This window comes from Pogoniulus pusillus, chromosome 34, assembly GCF_015220805.1.
Source record: "Pogoniulus pusillus isolate bPogPus1 chromosome 34, bPogPus1.pri, whole genome shotgun sequence".
Classification (NCBI taxonomy): Eukaryota; Metazoa; Chordata; class Aves; order Piciformes; family Lybiidae; genus Pogoniulus; species Pogoniulus pusillus.
Window position 1 is genome coordinate 14,262,002 of NC_087297.1, and position 21,421 is coordinate 14,283,422.

The following is a 21,421-nucleotide window of genomic DNA, read 5'->3' on the forward strand; positions in this document are numbered from 1 at the left end:
CACCTCTGCAGCCAACCCTCGTTACCCCAAATGCTGTTTCCCCCAGTCTGCTCTGTGTGGAGACCTTCCCTCAGCCCAATAAACACATCAGGGGAGATGCTCCAAGTGCCCTCTTCCAGAGGGAGCAAAGCCATTAAAGCCTTTAATGAAAGGCCAGGCTTAGTCCCAGAGACCTGACCAAACCCCCAGGACTTCCATGGCACTTTCTGGAAGATAAATTCTCACCAACAGTGAGGAAAAGCCTTTCATGTCCCAGTCCTCATTTCTGAACGTCCTGACTTTGCACACTGTGAAACGACTGCAGAACCCTTCTGGGCTAACCCTTCAAAGCCCTTTCTACCACATCACATTTTTCCCCAGCTTATTAAATCCACAACACAGATCAGTGATTAAAGTGTCTTTAAGTCAGGCCTCGAACAGTAAAGCTGATTTGATTGTGAATACCAATTTCACTTTGAGCACTGAGCCTTGGACTGGCTCTAAGTCACACTGCTGTTCCAGTATCTTTGGAAGAAAAAAGAGCCCCTCTGGAACATGAGCACCACTCAGCTGCTCCCAATGGGCTGAAGGAGGTGCACAGAAGCACTATGGAAGAGCAGGAAAGCAAAGCTCTCTGCCACCCCTCCCAGCTACCACTGGCAGCCATCCAGAGGAGGAGCTTTTGGTTTGAATACAATAAAACTCTAAGCCAAACTGAAAGCTTGAGGGCTTTGGTCAGAGCAGAAGACTTTCAAACCAGCCAGACAAAGACTTTGTCTTCAGAGCACTCTTCGTTGACTAAGGAGGTTGTCAAAAGCATCCAAGTTGTGCAAGACAATGAAACACCATCAGGAACTGACCATAACTAGGGTGAGCTCTGGGTGAGGAGCTTGTATGGAGTTGGTACATGGGTTGGATGTCCAAGGAGCAAGAGATGTGAGGAATGGGGGCGATAAAGCAGTTAAGAACCAAGGTTATTAGCAGCAGAGCTGCATTAGCCAGCCCAAAACACCTGAAGATCTCTACAAGCCCTTCTGAAAAGCATGGTCAAGAGCAGCTGAGAAGAGGCTGAGGCTGCGCTCAGAGGCAGCAGAGGGGTTGGGAAGCTCTGAACAGGTAGCAGCAGCGACTCAGAGAACACAAACATGCACTGAAAGGCAAAGTGCCCTGCAGTCCCCAGGCCCTCCCCACACTGCCAAGACTGGCTCAGTAACAGCTCTCTCTAGCACTGCAGCAGTGCCTTTTCCCTGCGGTTCCAAAGGCTGCAGCATGGTAACTCAACGGCACTCACTTGGGGTCCGGGGGTCCATCCGACAGGGGCTTCATGGAGAGTTTACACAGTGACCTGAATACAAGGAAGGCATCCTTTTGTAAAATGTGGGAAAACTTAGCACCAGGAGTAGGTCCTGAAGAATTTCCAGATTCCTAAAGAAGTTAACATATTTCAGTATTGCATTTGGCATGAGCAGGGTGTGCAGGGAGATCCCCACCTCCTAGCCACAAGCAGTTCACAGCGACACAAACACAACCGACTCACTACAGCTCTGTGCTGCAGGACTGCACCACCCCCCAGTCTGCAGCCTGGGCACACAGAACAGCCAAGCTGCCAGCCCAGGAGGGGCAGCTATGACTGCAGCCAGAGCAGGGGCAGGGAAGGTAACTGGCACTGGACTGCCTTCAGCCACTGCAGTCAGTAACTACCTTAACAAACCTTAAAGACCACCTGACGTTTTCTCAGATGGCAACAGTGACCTCGCTGGGGCAGTGCACCTTTGGTACAAATTCTGTGGGACATCCAACCTGGCTTTGAACACCTTCAAGGAGAGGCCATCCACATCCTGGGCAACCTGCCCCAGGGTCTCCCCACCCTCACTGCCAAGAATTTCTTCCTGATCTCCAGTCTAAATCTGCCCTCCTCCATCTTCAATCCATTCCCCCTCATCCTGTCACCACGAGCCCTTATCTGAAGTCCCTCCCCAGCTCTGCTGCAGGCCTCTCTAAGGCATTCCTGGAGCCATGAGCAATGCCATCCCTTCCTTCAGTGTCTGTGAGTGTTCAGCTGTACCTGAGTATCGTTGGAAGAGACAGAGAGCCTGTCATCAGGTAAGGACGGTGTGTAAGCAACAGAGATGGGAGTCCCTGGAATTCCATTGGCCTGAATGTTCTCACTGTCACTGCCGTCCTCTAATGTGGTGCCATCACCACCTGCACCGTCAGCAGTGCCCTCCACATCTGCCAGACAAAGATCCAACATTAAGACAAAGGTTACAACAGAAGGAGAACTCAGAACAGTTTCTACATCCAACCTTGAGGCGCTAAAGCAATCACAGCCCAAGTTTAAGAGGCATTTAAGGCAGCAGCTACTTGGCATTATGGCACTTCTTCAGTGCTAAGCACCCTGAATTCCCACTCATCAAAACCACCATGGGAAAAGTGACATCATTTTACATTTCCAGCTTCTTCATTCTACCAAGTTTGCAAGAAGCACTGAGTGGGAAAAGAAGTCACTGCTTTGATGTGCACCTTCCAGCAGAGACAAGCCGAAGGGGAGAGGTCATTTGGGAGCAAACCAGAACAAAAACACCAAACAAGAACTGGTGTTTTGAACAGAACACTCATCTCCAACAGCATGAAGTCATCTACAAGCCCTGGCCACTCTGCTGTTGAATAATGCACAGCTCAGGTCAGACAAGTGAGGCTGCTTCCTTCAGCATGGCAACAATGACACTTTCTGTTAGACATTGAGAGAATCCCAGACTGGGTTGGGTTGCAAGGGACCTTAAAGATCATCCAGTGCCAACCCCCTGCCATGAGCAGGGACACCTCCCACCAGCCCAAAGTGCTCGAAGCCTCAGCCAGCCTGGTTTTCAACACCTCCTGGGCAACCTGTGCCAGTCTCTCCCCACCCTCATCATCAAGAATTTGTTCCTAATCTCCAGTCCCAATCTCCCCTGCTCAAGCTCCAATCCATTCCCCTTCATCCTACCACTGAGGAGTCCCTCCCCAGCTTTTCTTTAGCTCCCTTGAGGCACTGGGAAGGCTGCTCTAAGACCTCCCTGAAGCCTTCTCTCCTCCAGGCTGACCAAGCCCAGCTCTCCCAGCTTGTCCCCACCAGGGAAGGTTTTGCAGCCCTCTGAGCATCTTCGTGACCCTCTCTGGACCTGCTTCAGCAGCTCCATGTCCCTGCCGCTCAGGGTGAAGTGCTAAAAGGTGCAGAATGCAGTATGCAGTCAGTGTTGACCAGACAGACACTGCCAGAGTACCTCCAACGACTATGTTCACCATCTCCTGCACAATGCTCTCCACGATTTCCTGTGCCTTCTCCTCACACTCGTTGCTGTCTCCATCGTATGCTCCTCCCTCAGCTTTAGAAAGAGCTTTAAACAGAAACAAACCCAAAGGAGAACAAATGAGAAACTCAGAAATCAGGGAGATGTTTTAATTGCATTTAAAACCTGCATTCCAAATCTATTAATAGGAGAGGCTGTGTTAAAAAAGGCCACACATGAATGCCCTGGAAACAGTAGCTGCAGGATAAAAGCACTCCAGTGTTTAGCCTGGAAATGGTAATTGCTGCACAGCCCTGTGCCAACCAGACACAGCAAGTCTGGATCTTTACAGACACTGAACACTGACAATTCCCTGGGTTTGAGAGGCTGCTCTCAAAAACTTTCATAGCATCACACAGGCACAGGGAGCAATCTGCTACAGTGGCTAGAGAGCGTGGGGCCAGTGGCTGTGGGTGCCAAAGCCTCCCAGGGCAGCAAGGACAGGAGGCACCTTGCATTAGTCAGCCCTCTGAAAATATCTGCCTGGCTCCACACGGGGGAGAGGGCAACAAGGGATAATCCTCCAGCTCCTCTTTATACAGGCCCTGTCCCTCCCTCCAACAGAAATAGACACTGATTACTGTCTGCTGCTGTGGCTTGGTCAGCTTCTGTCTGCTCGTTCTCAGCACTAGAAATATCAGATCCATTTTCTGCCTCCAGATCCTCCTGCAGGGTCTTGTCCACGTCGTTTGTGCCATGCTCAAGCTCACTCTCCTCTTCTTTGGACAGCTGCTCAGTCTGTGCTGGGATATGTCTCAGCTGAGGCGACTCAGGCTCATGATGGCTTACTGGAGACTGCTGTAGATGGTGCTGCTGTCTGTGCCTTTCCTTTTCCATCTGTTTGGCTTCCTGAAGCTACAAAAACATTGCAATCGCCCAAGAACTTCAGCCAGGGAGCTGTACACAGGCTGCATGCATCAGGCCACACACTGGACAGCTGCTGTCTCTGCCCAGGGCCTTCTGAGGGCTCCAGCCTTTGTACCACTGCACAGCACTGTCACAGGGACACCCACACTGTCCCTAACCACACCTGCAGCAGGGCAGAGGGGTGGCAGCTCTGGGACAGGCAGTGGCCACCTCCTGACAGCCACCAAACACAGAGGGGCCACTACAAGAAGTTTAAATCCTCTACACCACCCCCACATTTTAAACCCATTTCAGAGTGCAAAGCACAAAGGCTCCAATTTAAGACACCAGATTTGTTTTTTCCCCTTTCCCAGAAGTTAGGGAAGCCTCAAAGCCTTCCTAGTGGCAAAAGCTGGTTTGAGTTCAAGGCTTTCTGTAGAGATACTCACTGCTTGATTCTCCATACGTGCAAAGATGACATTCAGCATTTGTGTCAGAGTGGCCTTGGCTGTGGTTTGGTTGATGAGATTTTTGCTTGCTAGGTAGATGTTGTAGCATGTCCTTACAGCCTGCAGCACAGTCCCTTCGTGGATTTCTATGTGCTGAGATGTTACTGCAGTGAGCAAAGCCTGGACAAACAAACACACACACACACAGATATTCTGGTTCTGTCAAAACCTTTCTTGCCAATCAGTCTGCAAATGAATAAATATCAGAAGTGGACTCCTTTTAAAACACAAAGTACACTACCTTGTACCTTAAGCTTCCCCATGTAGCTGCATCAGAACATCACAGACACCAGGAACACTGAATGGCTTTAATCAGTGTACCAAGCACACAACAAGTGACTGAGTTATCAGACTCGTAGTTAACAGAGATCATCCCAGAGTTTTCTAGACACAAGACATGACCATCAGACCAGCTGCTGCAGTCTGGAACAGTCCACAGGGTCCCAAGTAAGTGCAAAGGTGAAGAACAAAGAGTGTAATGCTGGGCAGTTGGCAGTGGGGCAACTACCCCTCCTGAACTCACCCTCTGCAGCAGCTCTCTTCTTTCCTTCCATTGGAGCTAGCATCTGCTTGTCCCTTCCTACACAACAACAGGGCAAGCAAGCCTCTAAAAGTTCAGGAAGATGCCTGTCACCAACCTGACCTTGAAGAGCTTTGTCTGTGCCAGTTTAAAAGACAGAATCAGCAGTTCCTGAAATGCAGCCAAGCAAGCAGAGCCCAGGCATAGCCAGGCAGCTCTTTTCCCCAAACACTCCTGACCCTGCACAGTCAGTGCCCAGATGTAGCTGAGATTTCTCCCTCCCAGCTCCAGAAGGTAACAGAGAGTCACTCACAAAGCACCACTCCGAGAACCACCTACAGCTGCTCACTGGGCAAGTGAGATCTTTTGCTGCCAACCATTTAGAACACTACCAAAATGGTGCAGGGGGATCAAATCTCCACCTCTTTTGTTCCAGCTGTGTCATCTATGAAGTTACTTTTTGTGTCACCTTCTGTTCCCTTATTAATTTCTTAACTACCAAATTTCACATATCCAGGTCCAATTGTAGCTTCCTGCTCAGGCTAGTACAGACTGACAGTTTTTTTTCCCACCTTTCAGTGCTAGGAGACAAACCCTGCTGGTAGAGAAAAGGTGACAGGGCAGCAGCCTGAGCCTGTGCTCTGCTAATTGCCCACATTTCTCCACCGTGCTTGTTGTGACTGCCAGGGCTCAGCTCTTTTCACACCACCTGATAAGGGGTTGTGGAGGCACCGAAATGTTGGTGCAGGCACAGAGTCAAATCTCCTCAACAGAGGAATGCAGATGCCCTGCACAGCCACATCTCCCTGCTGCCTGAGCAATCAGTCCTGCCTGCAGGGCATCCCCTTGCAGATACCTAACAGTTAAACACTTCCTCTTGGCTGCTGAGCTCCTACAGTCACTTCTTTGGGTTTCTTTGCTTCTAGAAACCTGAATGGCCCTGACCGTGCTGGCTAACATCTTTCACCTTGGGTCTGATTCAGAAGCATCCTCGGACTGTGAGTCATGTTTGCTTCACCTCTCCATGTGCCTCTGGCTCTACCACCACAGCCCAGCAGGAACATCCCAACCAGCTATACAGCAACAACGCAGCTCCTCCAGAGGTGAACGACCAAAGCTCTGCCCTCCTCCCAGCCCTGCACTTGCTGCTCACCCTGCAGCAGCTCTGGGGCCTGCAGCCACCTCTGCTGCTTTAAAGGCAATACATTAACAGAACTGAAACCAAATCGGAACAGGACACCCCACGGGTGCTCCTCTGGTGTTTGGGGGCTGTGTACTTGTTTTAGAAGTGTTTTCAGTGAGCCAGAGTATCTAAAGTGTGCCAGCTGGGAGCAAAGCAGGCACAGAAGAACGCCTCTCTGCAGAGCTCAGAACAGCAAGCGACTGCCTATGGCATCACAGCATCAAGTTGCTCTTTTCTATCATAGCAAAGGCTTTTTGCAGCTGAATTCCCACTCCTTCTGGTCACACTTAGCTCATCTGTTTGCATCCACTATCGTCAGCAGGAGCTGAGGTGAGATGGTTAAAGGAAAAACACCTACTTGACTGTGCTCCTCCCCTTGGCTGTTCTCTAGGCTCGGAAGGAAACCTCTGAGCAAATGCTGCAAGCACCTCTTTATACTGCAGGTCCTGCCAGAGAACCTCTCTTAGCCAACGAGGCCTTCAGGCAGGGAGAGCATTGGCAGAGAAGGGATTACAGGGAGAGGGAGACAGAATGATGCCACTGCATGATCAAATCAGCAGCAACTTCCCACCGCAGGGCAAAAAGTGTCTTCAGTGCTTGGGCAAAACAGCAGCAGGAGCACCCAACATCTAACAGCCACCTGCTGGAGAAGTGCAGTGGCACGGGGAAGGTAGGTGTGGGCTGTGAAAAGCAGCAGAACTGCCCTCTGGAAGGAAAGGCAGAATCTGCAGGACACCTCAGGGTACAAACACAGCTGCAGCAGGTAGCCAACACTGCCCCCCATAGCTAACTTCAGCTGCCGCTCCGCATGCTCAGAGCCCTCTGCAGTCTGGCAGTCCCACCGGTGCCTGACTTCTGCTAGCTGGCACAGCCACTTCCTGCAACCAACACCCAGCATAAACAGGGCAGTCAGAGATCTGTTGCAGTGCACCCCAGAAACACAGATCACTGCACCCTTCATATAAGCTGTGGAAAGAAGCCTCAGACCTCCTCCACGCAGGAGCTGGACCCAGCGGCACGGCAGTGCCATGGCAACAGCTGACTGCCAGGCCTAATTGCATTTCAGCAACTAATTCCAAACTGGATTTCAAAATCTGCTGCTTAATTACCATCTTCCCTACCGGGAGTGCAGGATTATTTGACAGTAATTCCTCACAATTACATGGCTCCACCGAGCTGCTGTGAATGAAATTTCACCCAGTGGTCTGCTCACAGGACTTGAGGTCACAGCCACGAATCCACCCAAAAAGCAGTGGGAGGGAGCAGGGAAAGAAGCATGAAATAACAAGTTCCCATCTCAGGGCTCAGCGAACAGCTGAGAATTACCATTGCATTACAAATCAAACTCTTGTGCCTTTGAAGCCCGAGGCCAGGAGTATCCTCCTGCTGTAAACACTGGAACATTAACTGCATTACCTTTATTATCTGGAGCTGAACCCCTTCGTCTGTCTGAGGGCCTTGAAAGCAGCCACATATTGTCTCAATAATTCTATCAATTAATTTTTTGCCTGGAGCTGTGCTGTCTGGAGCATTCCCTGTCAAGTGTCCATATGCTATAAGTTTCTGTGGAGGAGAAAAAAAACCCAAGCACATAAACAAAGGCTTCAGAACTAAGTCAGCTTTTCATGACAATAGATACATTCAGTAGCCCCAACTTGCACAGAATCATTAAACCAGGGCATCTTACCCCAGCTCTCATCCAGCAGCTTTTTAACTGCTCTCCACATTTATTCACTTTTCACTGCATTCAGCACCACGTCTGTCAGCAAGCTTAACATTAAAGCTTTTCTTCATCAGTGAAGAGTATTTTGAACCATACAGGACTCCACCAACTGGCTCACATCGCACCAGGCTGCAAATGGAGTCAGCACACAGGCAGACAGAGCAGCTGCAAATGCTCTCTAAGCTGCTAGCAGCCTTCTGACTTGAGGTGTTCATCCAGTCACAGAATGGGTTGGTAGGGACCTTCAAGATCCTCCAGTTCCAACCCCTGCCATGGGCAGGGACAGCTCCACTAGCCCAGGTTGCTCAAGGCCTCATCTAGCCTGGCCTTGAACGCTGCAAGGGTTGAAGCCTCCACAGCTTCTCTGTGCAACCTGTTCCAGTGGCTGAACAAGATGGCAAATAGCAGCAAATGCATTAAATAATGCTGGACCTGCTGTGCTAGCTCAGCACAGACTCACGAGAAACATCACAGCACTGTGCAGGCAGAAACCAAACCAAAGCGATCCAAGCACGGAGCTGTGGCACTACATACACAAATATGCTTGGCCTAGGTCATCCCTGGAGCTCCCTTCCACCCCTCACCACTCTGTGCTTCTGTGCAATAAGCACTGCCACGCAGCACAGAACAAACAAGAGAGACATTCACCCACACGAGGAAGGGGTTGGAGCTGCTGAGTGTGCAGCAGAGGCAAGGAGCAAAGCCCAGAGGCTGCTGGCACCTGCCCTGCAGAGCAGCAGGGGCGGGCAGGACACAGACCTGTAAGCAGTCTAGAGAAGTGCTGACGATGCGGGGGCACCTGGACTGGCAGGCCAGCTCGAAGGGCAGGAAGTACTTGTCTGCTTCGATGAAGCTGCTCTTGGACTTCACGGGTGGGAGAGTGCTGGAACCAGGCTTTGCTTCTCCATGAGGGGGGCTGCAGAGGAGCACAGCGTTAGAGCACTGCAGCTGGTCGCACACCCAGCACCGCCGCGGGGCGAAGAACGAAACAGCAAAGAAATGAACGTGAGCAGGAGTCAAGCACAATGTCCCTAACGGCCTTTGTACCTCATCCATCCCCTTCGTGGAGGAGACAGATGGGCCCAGTGCACAAAGTGGACACCCAGCGGCCCTGCTGGTTTGAGGGCACAAAGACCTGTCTCCTCTGAGGACAGCAAAAGGCTCCCCTTGCTTGGTGGCTAAAGTCAGAGGAGGGGAGCAGATCTGCTCAGGCATCTATTCAGTGCCTTTGCCACACCAAATGACAGCTCTAAGAGCTCTGGTCTGGTCCTACTGCAACAGATACAACTACAGCTTGCAAAAAAACATCACCAGGGAAGCTGAGAGCTACTCAGCCACTGCACTGTGACATGAGTTTGGTTCAGCACTCGGAGGAAGTGCTGCCCACAAAGACCTTTCCTGACCTTGATCCCTATTTCTCCCTCTCTAGCCAAGCCCTTTCCTAACCTTCATCCCTATTTCCCCCTCTCTGGCCAGACACCAGCCACTCCTGAGCTATCTTCTGCCTTTCTCCCAGGGCTGTGCCTCGCAGCCAGTCACTGAAGCAGCACTTTTAGCACCTTTCCAAACACCACCAACCTCACCAATGATAATGAAAGAAGCTTTTCAGAGAGAGCTCAGCCTGTGCCCCAGTGCAGATGGACTATGGCACAGACTGGGAGGGTGAGAGCCCCAGCACCCATCAAAACGAGCCAGCACTTACCTCTGCTTTTCAGTTTCAGCCTTGATTTCCTCTGCAAAGAGAAACAAAGGCAGAGTTAGGGCAACGCTGTCACAACCACCAACACAGGATTAAGTGCAAAAGATCAGAAAGCAGAGCTGTTTAGGCAAACCAGGATTAGTTTGAAGCAGAAAATACAACTTTGTAATAAGCAACATTGTTAAGAGCTGCCCTAACCCCCTCCCAGCCCCTTCTGGGGCAGATATGACAGCAGATGGGCCCTGGGGCTGCAGAACAGCACTGAAGGCCTAAGCACACTGCCTCAGCTGAGAGCAGGGCACGGGCAGAGCACTGCAGAGGTTACCAAATCAATCAGAAAGCCCAGGCAGAGCCCTCCCTGTGCTGCTGATACTCCAACCAATTATCACCACTGCTCCAGTGCCCACGGGGCATTGTCTGCAGGCTCAGCCAACAGCTCACCTAGAGAGGGACCTGGTCCCTAGGGGAAGTGCAGCACAGCTCCAAGGGAAGAGCTTCGCCAAGCGCCGCTGCGGCGGCACTGCTGCCCTGAGCAGCACTGCACCAGGCTGGGGAAGGGAAGGTTTGCAGTCCTGACCTCTGCCAAATAACACAAAGGTTCTTACAGTGGCTGGCAAACGAGGCTAGGAGATCACAGCATTGTAAGTGGAGAGCAGACCAAACCTTTCCGCTCAGCCCTGACAAGACAGAAGCCTGATTCCCATCTCTGCAGGACTGCTCCTGCTGCTCTGCAAGCTAAAACACGAGTCCATCACAGCACAATTTCACCCTCCTGCACCAGCCACAGCCAGCAGGGAGCACACAGGAATCCAGAGACAAACAGATCACAGCAGAGGTGCCCCACGACCCTCATGCTAGATGAACAACCTGTTGGAGACAGAGGAGCCAGAACACTGACAGCCTTGTACTTAATGGCAAAAGGCAATCCTGCCAAAGTGCAGAGGAGCCTGGAAGGGGAGCTGAAAGCAGGCTTGAAAACATCACCTACTTCCTTGGCCTGCTCTGCCCTTTCCAAAACACACACCCCAAAATCACAGAAGGAAGGACCCAGCAGCTGGAGAAGCTTTTCAAGTCAGCAGCCCCTTTCAAGGAGGAGTAAGAGAAGATGCAAGATGCTGGAATAAGGCAGGAAGACCAGGGAGAAAGACTCCAGCTTCCAGAGTCTCTACATAACCTGGGATGTGCACACAGAACTGCCATGGAAAATAGCTGAGCACTGCAATGGAGCTGTGCTCCCCAGCTCAGGAGCTGCTGCAGGGTCCAGCAGGGGCTCTGAAGGTGCTGAGGGGCCTGGAGCAGCTCTGTGAGCAGCAAAGGCTGAGAACCCTGGGGCTGAGCCTGCAGAAGAGCAGCCCTGGGGGGAGCTGAGCAATGCTCAGCAAAAGCTAAAGGACCTGTGGGGTGCAAGAGGATGGAGCAGACTCTTGTCAGTGGCACTCCAGCAACAGGACAAGGGACACTGGACACAAACTTGAACCCAGGAGGTTCCATCTGAACCGGAGGAGAAAATTCTTTGGTGTGAAGGTGTTGGATAATTTAAACCTTAATTACACTGCAGGGTGTCTGTGATTCCCATATGAAATTTGGGTAGGACAGGATGATTCCCTTGCTTCCTACACCAACAGCCCCCATGTCTGAAACAGATCAGCTCATTCAGGTAAGCTTCCTTTCTGCTTACCTCAATACCTTGTGACAAAATAAATACCAGTGAAACAGAACTACTTTGTCAGTATTCCTGCTCCAGCTGGGGAGGTGGAGTGTCCACTACCAGAGAGAGAACACAAAACTATCTCCAGCATGGGTACATGAGAATGGGTGCTGAGGGAGGGCTTCTGTTTCCTTTCTGAAGAATCCGAGCAGATCAAGCACCAAGAGAGACCCCAGAAGAGGCTGCCTGGGGCCCAGACTGCAGTCACTCAGGCCAGAACAGTTGTAATTGGCAGAAAAGGCAATTTCACCAGCTGAGTTCAGGGGCACAGAGCACAGGGATCAGCACACAGCAGGGCCTGCAGCTGTCTGATGAGAACACCAACATGCTGCACTGGAAACCACTGCATGCCTCTGGAGACCAGCACAAAACCAGAAACAAAGCAAATATTTTTCACATACTCTTGCCAAAATTCACAGCTGTAACAAGGTGAAACGAAGCTAACCAGCAGGGATAGATTCCACAACCCAAGGGCTCTAATCCAGGCTTTGGATTTGCATCCCCTCCCTGCGTGGAGCTCCTAGAAGCAGCTGTACCTGCACCCCTGAGAGCTGGGAACCTGTGAGTGGAGTTTCAAAGGGATAGGAAGGGGGAAGGTAAGCCCTGAAGGGTGGGACGACTGAATGATTCTAAGCAGTATGCAGCAGCTCCAGTTCCCCTGGGCTCCTTCAGGCTGGCCTCCCAGGCTGCGCCCCTGGCACTGCCCTGGACACGGCAGCTTCCCAGCACAGTCAGCAACCAGAAAGCAGAGAAAAAAGCATCAGGCAGGCAAAATTCCCAGCAGGATGCGTTGAAGAGGGACTCAGTTCCTCCAGTCCTCCCCTCTATCAATTTTCTCAAGTATTCCCAGGCTCACCGGAGTGAGTATTTGCCTTTGTCAGCAGAGCTGCAGCTCGCCCTGCCTGCAGGAGCAGGTCTGCAGCCACCCTGGGAGCCCCAGGGACAGCAGCAGCGCTGCCCTCGGGCTCTGCGCAGCCTCTGCCCGGCTCCAGAGCTGATGAATCACCGAGAACTCTCGGGTTGACACCGCAGCTTGACATGCTGCCCTTGGAAATTTAGAGAGGTCAGAAGCAGTCTCGCTGCTGCTGCTGCAACCTCGAAGAAATTAACCTGCACCTAAGTCTTTGTATTTTATTACTCTTTTTGCACCCAATACAACCGAGCTGTGCTGGCTCCACAGCAGAAGGTGGCAATTTAAGACGAACTCTGCAAAATGTGAAGGGCTTTACAGACGTGCACACACAAGATCTCCATAATAACGAGATTTTAACAGCCTAGATCTAATCTACAACTTGAAGAGGAAGTTTTAATTCAGCAGAACAGTTAAATGCTGCTGGTGCTTGCTAACAGCCTGAATCAGAAGGCAGGTCACGACTGCAACTGCAGCCGCAGCGCTAACACATCTCCATCCCCCACCACCTGCAGACATCCCAGGGGACTCCTCGGAAGCAGCCCCCCCGCTGGCTCCGGCACAACAGTGGTTCTTTCCTGAAAGGTTCCAACTGGGACTCATGAACCCAAGCACAGCACAGGATTAGCTGGGGCACTTCTAGCGAAAGCTCTCCGGTCTGGCAGAAGCACAGCCTCGGTTCTGACACGGGCAGCAGGCCTGTGGTGATGCACACTGATTTTTCCCATCAAGTTGGGCTTCCTCCCCCTCAACAGAGTAGGTTTATTTCCCTCATTTTTAATATCAGAAGCTCAAGCATATCCCTCACGCTCTGCTTGTCACAGTGCAAGGTCCTGCCAAGACAGAAAGATGACAGAAGCAGAAACAAGTTTTGCAGACAAAAAATTACATCCAAAATTGGGAAAGCACTTTCACTGCAATCATTTCCACCTGGCAGAAAAAGCAGATCTGAAACTAAACACCTCCAGAACAAAATCCTGCCGTTTGGAACTTCTCTGGCAGGACACAGTCAGCTTCTCTCTGAAGATCATCTTCGGTCTGACCTTTAAGTTCAAAGCAAGCAAACATGAGCAGCCCAACTCAAGCGCCCCCAAAGATGTGACAGTGAGAATTTACCTCACTCCTCTGCAATATGATTTCTGGATTATTCCATGTCCATCCCTGGGGGAGAGAGCAGCTTATTCACTATCACTGGCAACATCTAAACCACGAGCAGGCCACTCAGAGAAGGGGTAGAGTCTGCGCCACTGGGATTCCCCCTGCTTGGCAGGGTCTCAGCCTCATCCTAGGCTCTGCTTCCAGAAGATGCCCTCCACAGGTCCTGTTCAACCCAGACTTCCCTGTGACTGGACTCCATACATTGCCAAGAGACTGAGACACAAGAACATCCCCTCAGCATCCCCTTGCAGTCAGACAAGGTGACAAATGGGAGCAAGTTCCTGACTCCTCAGCAAAGTCCTGTTTCAAGAGTTATGCTCCCACAAGAGACTCAGGGACCTCCTGGCAGAAGAGCAAGTACCCATGCCAAGGGTGTAAGCCCTCATGTTCCAACAGCAGCATCACAGTTGTGAACACCAAGTGCTGTTCTCAGTGACAGAAAGCCCAAGCAAGAACTGACTGCTGCCTTCTCACTCATGCCCTTGGCTCAGTTATCAGCCCAGCGGGCTACCCCAGAGAAACTGGAAACCCAAGTGCGCTGCGCAGCAGCTCAGCTCTGCCTGCACACCAGTGTCTGTTCTTCCTGCTTCAGCTCAACACAGCTTTATACCTACCCCCGAAGCTCAGTTCCCAGATCGCTGTCCTCAGCTCCTGATGCCACTCCCACAAAACCACTACTTTCATCACCTTCAGTGCCATGAGGCAGGGATTTGCATGCAGCCACTCCAGTCTGAGCTCAGCAAGCACATTTCCCTTGGCAGTTCACCACGTGTGTGAACAGAGAACAGCCCCAGACAATCCTGCAGCCCTGCACTACCAGCTCCAAAGCCATCCCCCTGCACACAACGCTTCTAAAGCAACTTCAGACAAGAGGCATGAAGGCAACCAGTCAAGCCTGGCAGTGAACGGCTCCTGAAATCCACCAGCAGATCAGTGTCCAAAGAGGCAAACGGGCCCTGAGCAGCCCTATCCCACATTTTACAGTAAAGCTCATGAAAACTTGGAGAAGGAGGGAACAAAACTAGAAACCAGATCTAAAAGCCCAGGCTGGACAAAGAGGCCCAGACCCCTTGCATCCAGCCTGCATTTGCCCCAGCAGTGGCCAGCAGCAGCTGTTTCAGTAACTGCAGAGGAGGCCAAGCAGGGCAAGACTGCTGCAGCAGTCCCCTCCTACAGCAGCTTTACACTGCCACTGCACCAAGACTGCCCTGGCAGGTTGGCCAGCTCTTGCTAAACTCACCTTTCATCACCTGAAACCGCCGGAGCTGCTGGGATCAATGTCAGCACAGGCTGCAGCAGAGACTCCCTCGCTTGAGAGCAGCAGAGCTGCTGGCAGGATATCCGGCTCTGCACCACCAGCAATTACAATCAATTACTCTCTCTTCATGCCTATGCCACTTAGAAGCTCACAGACTTCCTTTGCCATCCATCTGCCTCCTATTTTTCCCCTCCAGGGAGCAAGTGGCACAGTCAGCTTGATCTTTTCTGGAAGACATCCCATACTTCCAGCCACCATTGCTGGCTTCCAGTGCACCACATCGAAGTGCCCTGTTTGGCTGGATGCAGCCAGAGGGCAGAGCTCCACCTGAGCTCTTTTGGAAGTGGTGTGGCAGCTTCCCTCTGCTTTTCCTCCATCATGTGCTGATTTGTCTTTTGCATGAAGGCATCAGGACTTTCATGGAATCAGTCACAGCTCCAGCTTTTCCCCTCCTCCACCTGTGAAAGTCTTGCTCAGTTCCCATGCTTATTACACAGTTCTCTAAGTTCAGACTAGAGACCCTCTAGAACCTCCTGAACCTAACAAGCTGATACAAACTTTGGCTTAACATCAAACTGAGCATTGTTTTCCTGACTTGCTCCTTGTAAGTGCGTGACAGGAAAGTTCCCCAGCACTCACACACAAGGCACATCAAGTGTTTGGGTCTCCTTCAGTAGCTTTCTGTTCCTCAACCACCCCTGTGGTAGGACAGAATTACAGATTACCAGGCTGGAAGGGACCTGGAGGATCATCTGCTCCAACTTACCTTGGCCAAAACCTGTTCTAGACACACCTTGTCAAGATGGATCTTAGATGTGTCCCACGCTGGGGACTCCACCACTCCCCCTACTCCAACAGCTGACTGTTCTCACTGGGACAAGGTCTTCCTCTTGAGCCCAGCCAGAATCTCCTCAGCAGCATCCTGTGTCCATCACCCATGTCTGTCCCATGGGGCTCCTCCTAAAAAGGGAGTCCACACCTTGTTTGTAGCCACCCTACAAATCCTGGAACATGGTGAGGTCTCCCTGGAGCCTTCTCTGCTCCAGGCTGAACAAACCCAGGTCTTTCAGCCTTCCCTCACATGGTAGCTTCTCAGCCTACAGATCATCTTTGTGGCTCTTTCCTGGACGATCTCCAGCCTGCCCACAGCTTTATCTCCTACAAGCCATACAGATGAGGGGTGTGATGTCTTCCCTGCTCTGTCAGAGGCTTTCACAAGCTTGTCTGGGTGACTGGGACAGACCCAGTGTAACAGAGCCCTGACACAGTCGCCAGCTCCATTCTAACTGTTCTGCTTCCTTCCCAGAGCCTTCAGCCCTGCCCTCTCTTCTTGAACTAAACCTTGGGGCCTTTCACCAATCTTTTCCATGGCTACCACAAAGCTGAACTAGGGCAGATTTTAGCATCTGTTTGAAGAGGTAACGACGAGGACGCTACTGCAGACCAGCTCTTCTGTGGCTACATCTTAAACCAAGTCCTGAGTGGTGCTGGAGCAGGAGTCAGCTGCTCAGTGCACCTTAACTGAATGTCCCCTGCCGACACAGCTGATCTTGTGCTGAGCATGACTCAGCTTCCTGCGAGCAGCCAAGCAAACATCATACCCAGATAATTAATGCCATGGAGTTAAGGCTTCCACAGATTATCCCTCCCCATTCCTGGCCTGTCAAGGCAGCATCCTCAGCTTTTGGCACTCACATACAGGCAAGCACACGTTTGGCTGTGACAGTCACCCCTTGATCAAACCACTTGAGACTCCTCTGTTATTTTCTACTATGTTCCACTTGCTCATTTGCTTGGTTGGTGACAACAGAAGACTGCAATAAATGTTTTACTACTGCTTTGTGTTCCTTCTGGCAGGGCCAGGCCACTGCTGAACAAGGCTGTCATTATGTTCCCCAGCCTTGTTTCTGCATCGTTTGGCAGCAGGAACAAAAGGCACACGTCCACTGCTCACACAGCCCACCTCCCCAGCAGCACTGCCCTGTAACACAGCCCTGCCACCAGCCCCACTCCTCCTGGCAAGCAGCAGGCACACGTGCACAGCACTGATGCTGCACCCTGTCCCATGCTGTGTGAGTGCCAGCAGCCGGCACACACAGGGGGCACTGAGAGCCACACTCTGCCCTGGCCGAGCAAAGCACTTCTGCCCCTGCTGCGCCCTCTGCGGGCAGAAGCAGCTGATACCAAGCCAGAGCAGACCCCTGGACACCAATCAGTCCACCCTAGCAGACTGTGATGGCTGTTCCAGGCCATACCCAGCCCGCAGCAGATGTTTATTTCAGCTGCTAGGGTGGCACTTTTTGAAACACAATCCAGAGCTAAGGCTGAGCAAGCGATGTGAGCAGTGGCCCTCCCCACACCCTTCATGCTTTTCCAGTCTCATCCCCACAGCAGGGGCAACCACCCGCTCTAAGATGTCCAGCATCTAGGAGGAGGTTTCACATCCCTTTCTGCCAAGCAGCCTGTACTGTGAACTGCCAAAGCTGAGAGACCACCCAGGACAACAAGCTCTGGTGCAGTTAACCCCAAAAGCGATTTGCAAGTAAGGATACAAGAGGCCAAGAAGCACAGCCACATGACACTGCAAGGCTCCCACTCGCCTCCAGCACTGAAACTGTAAAGGTCACTGGTAGCTCCTGGTCACTTTCTAATGAAGACAGCTTTGTGCCTCTTCCCTCCTGCTGAGCTCTGCATCACAAGGAAATCACCACCTTTTCCAGAGACAAGGACACAGCCAGGGAGCTACACCTTCACGGCTGTCTGCACGACTCACCGAGCTGCACTGGACATGGAAACCCAACGACTGGGCAACACCAAGCTGTGGGCTGATGTGGATTTCGACGCCTGTGGTATGCTCCTTAGACCCACATCAACTCTGAACTGCCAAACCACCATTTATATTTGCAAGAGGAGACTCCAGCTCGGAAGCAGGAGCCCTGATGATCAGAGATGCTGTCCTCCAAAGGAAGCTCCCGAAGCAGCCACACTGCTGCTGCAGTCCCCATGTCTGCGCCCAGAGGAAGTGGCTCGGGCAGATGCTGGAGTGAGCACAAGGGTGGCAGTGCTCCAGAGCTGCAGGGGCTGCCCTCACCACAGTCATACAAGGAAGCTTTTCTATCTTCTGGCATCCCAAAGAAGTATTGCTGAAGTTCAGCCTGCCACTGAATGGCAGCTACTCACAGGACAGCTCTCTCTTCTCAGGTGCTGGCCAGCAGACAAGAGAGGTCACCACCACAGCACTCTGCTCACCCCAGACGTGCTTCACCCTGCCAGGGGCAACTGCTCCTTTCACCACCGCTCACCACAGCATGAATCATGGAATTGGTTGGGTTGGGAAAGACCTCCAAGGTCATCGAGTCCAATCATCAGCCTAAGACCACCCCGGCCACTAAACCACATCCCCAGGTGCCATGCCCCTCATGTTAGGGCCTAGGTAACACCAATGCTCCACTCAGGATGCCACGGATCCACAAGCTCACCCAGAGCCAGAATGACAGTGCACTGCAGTGACCACGCTGGCTGGCTCCACACCTGCCACACACACAGCAGCAGGCAGCTCTCTGCTGCACTCAGCCTGCTCTCCTCCTGCTCCTGCTCTCCTGTTCCTGCTCTCCTCCTGTTCTCCAAGAGCATTTCGGGACACACGACCACAGAAAAGCTCTTACAAATGACAACAGCCAAAGAACTTTGCAAATCAAGGATATTTAGGCTGGATTTGTGGTCATCAAATAATGGAACTTCAGGAGCCAGCACCTAACTCCGAGGCTGTTTCTTCGCAATCTCTCTGTGCAAACCTCCACCAGATCACAGCTAATGCACCTGTGCTACTGAAGGCCTTTATTAGTAGTGCTGTCAGTGGTAATTTGAAGTCACTGGTACCTAACAGTATCTTGGCCACCCCTACCTGTTCAGAGGTCAGTCACAGAATCAGTCAGGGTTGGAAGGGACCACAAAGATCATCTAGTTCCAAACCCCCTGCTATTGGCAGGGACTCCTCACACTAGATCAGGCTGTCCAGAGCCTCATCCAGCCTGGCTTTGAACTCCTCCAGAGATGGGGCTTTGACAAGCTCTCTGGGCAACCCCTTCGCACCATCCTCATGCTGAAGAACTTCTTCCTACCATCCAGTCTGAATCTCCCCATTTCCAGCTCCATTACATTCCCCCAGTCCTGTCACTGCCTGACAGCTTTAAGCTAACTTGGTTGTGAGGTGTGGTGCAGAAACTGCTCCCCAGAGGTTCCTTCCCATAATGTTACACACAGCCTTTAATGCTCATAGAGATGGACAGCTGAGACTGCTCCCACCACCCCTAACCAGCACACTCTGCCTGCCCCACAGCATTAGAGACCATCTCAAGGAAGCACATTTCTCTGTAGAAAGACTCCTGAGCACCCAGGGTCTATTTATATGCCCAATTATGCACACATAATCACAGAAAATAAAGTGCCATGTCTTAAATCACAAATGGAAAACATTTCAGTGTCTCATTTCAGTGCAGGTGAAGATGATGCTCATCACACCTCTCAGGCACAGCCTGCAGCCAGCTCTGCAGCTCTGGTGCAAATGCAGCTGTCTCAGGCTGGCAATTTACTCACAGCAGCTACAAAGCTTTGGTTGCACCACAGGAGAATGAACCCAGAGGTTAATTTATGCCCAGCCCCCTTCTCAGAGGCTGCTGCAGATGACACAGGCCAGCAGCCAAACAAAGCAAGGTGAGCTAAGACTCTGCACTTCCATCTTTCCTGAGCTGCAGAAGGAAACCCTGAGACCTTCTGCCAGCTGCTGCTCCCCTGGGTCCATGCAGTGGAGCCACCCTGCCCCTCACACACAGACTCTGCCAGGCTGCTTGCCAGGCACACACCATGGGTTAGCTTTGCACACTGCAAAATCCACCCTCATCTCAGAGGACACTGCCAGCAGCTTGTGCTTCTCATATGTGCTGCAAGTACAGTTCTGGCTGAGTTTGCAGCAGGTTTAAAATGGAAATAGGATGGGAAGCTACCAGGGAAATTGTACCAGGGCCAGGCCACTTCTATTTCATTCACACACTGAACATTGCAGGGTGCTCCACTACAGCTCCCTCAGAGAGAAGGGCATCTGCAGCATGAAATTCTCCTAAGTGCAGCTGAGGAGGAGGCACCCAGCCTGCTGCCAGCCCCTGAACAGCACAGCCAGACCTAAGACAGCTCCCAGACAACTGCTGCTTGAAGTCCAGAAGTGCTTCAGACGAAGGAGTGATAGGGAGAACCAGAGAACAACCCAGCCCACTGTTTGCCTCCCTGTGCCTAAGCAGAAGCAACAGACTTAGCTGTGCCTCCTGAGCTGGCTTTTTTCATTCCCTAATCAGTGTTGCTCTTCAAACACGTCTCACTGGCACGGAAACCCCCACAGCACAGAACAGGGAGCACTATGCTGGCAGCTGTGTCAGGCACAGAGCTTGCAGAACCTCCACATGCCCTGCCTAAGCTTCAAAGCTGCTTCCCAGCCCTGGAGGTGTTCAAGACCAGGCTGGATGAGGCCTTGAGCAAGCTGGGCTAGCAGGAGGCATCCCTGCCCATGGCAGGGGGTTAAAACTGGGTAGTCTTTAAGATCCCTTCCAACCCAAACCATTCTGTGATTCCATGATGCCAAGAGCCCAGAGTCCTCCAGACTTCGAGTTAAGAGCTCCTGCTCCCCAGCCAAAACCTCATCACCTACTAACACAGCCACAGTGACCACTGCAATGTGAAACTTCAAACTAAACCATAAGCACAATCACAGAATCATTCTGGTTGGAAGAGACCTTTCAGACCACCCAGTCCAACCCTTAACCCAGCACTGCCAGGGCACGACTAACCCATGTCCCTCAGTACCACATCTATAAATCACACCCAGAAACCTCCAACCCAAACCTCCAGCACCAGTAAGAACACCTCACAGATAAGACCACAGAAAGAAGCAACAATTAAAACAGGACAGCCCCCCTGAACCACGAGACACCCTGTCAGGATTTATCAGCTCCAGAGAACCCTTAAGGAAGCCTTCTGCTGCCAGCCTGGCAGGTGCCTTTTGCTCCTGTGCAACTCAGCCCTGAAGAGCACAGCAGTCACAGAAGCCTTCCCCACATTTACTTTCCCCCCCAACCCTAACCTGGTAGAGGCCTCACTTTTTGCTTCCAAATCTTTCTCCGAGGGCCCTTCTGCTCTCCCTGCCACCATGCACCAGCCGCTCCCCTGCCCAGCGTCCCTGTGAGGCCAATGCCCCAGCTCCTGCCTGGCTCACCCTGGCCACCCTCCCAGCCCCAGTCTTTCCCAGCTCCCTCGGTGGCTGGAGACTGGTCAGAAGCCAGTCAGGGAGTTCTGCCAGGTATGTCCAGCCCTGGGGACTGGACAGGCCTCTTTCTAGCAGCTCTCTCTCAGCAGCACTGTGGATGGAAAGCAACTTGGAACAAGCCTCACCCACCCTCTCGCCCAGGAGAGCGACTTCTGTTTGACACCTCCTGCAGCCCACTGAGGTCATGGAGCCTTAACCAGCACTGCACCATGCCCCTCAGCACCACATCCCTGCAGCTCTGAACCCCCCCCAGGGATGCTGCACTGCCCTGGGCAGCCTTTTGGGG

General features: G+C 52.1%; 1 protein-coding gene across 1 annotated transcript in view; it reads right to left on the minus strand.

Moving 5' to 3' along the window:
• Window positions 1-21,421, minus strand: part of ARFGEF1 (ADP ribosylation factor guanine nucleotide exchange factor 1) — a 53,982-nt gene that overhangs the window by 26,065 nt on the left and 6,496 nt on the right. Inside the window, exons 2-9 of the mRNA XM_064170665.1 lie at window positions 9,792-9,822; window positions 8,849-9,005; window positions 7,783-7,929; window positions 4,604-4,783; window positions 3,890-4,163; window positions 3,243-3,356; window positions 2,045-2,211; window positions 1,271-1,404 (exon numbers count right to left, since the gene is read on the minus strand). Coding sequence (XP_064026735.1) covers window positions 1,271-1,404; window positions 2,045-2,211; window positions 3,243-3,356; window positions 3,890-4,163; window positions 4,604-4,783; window positions 7,783-7,929; window positions 8,849-9,005; window positions 9,792-9,822 — 1,204 coding nt within the window. The remainder of the gene's footprint in view (window positions 1-1,270; window positions 1,405-2,044; window positions 2,212-3,242; window positions 3,357-3,889; window positions 4,164-4,603; window positions 4,784-7,782; window positions 7,930-8,848; window positions 9,006-9,791; window positions 9,823-21,421) is intronic.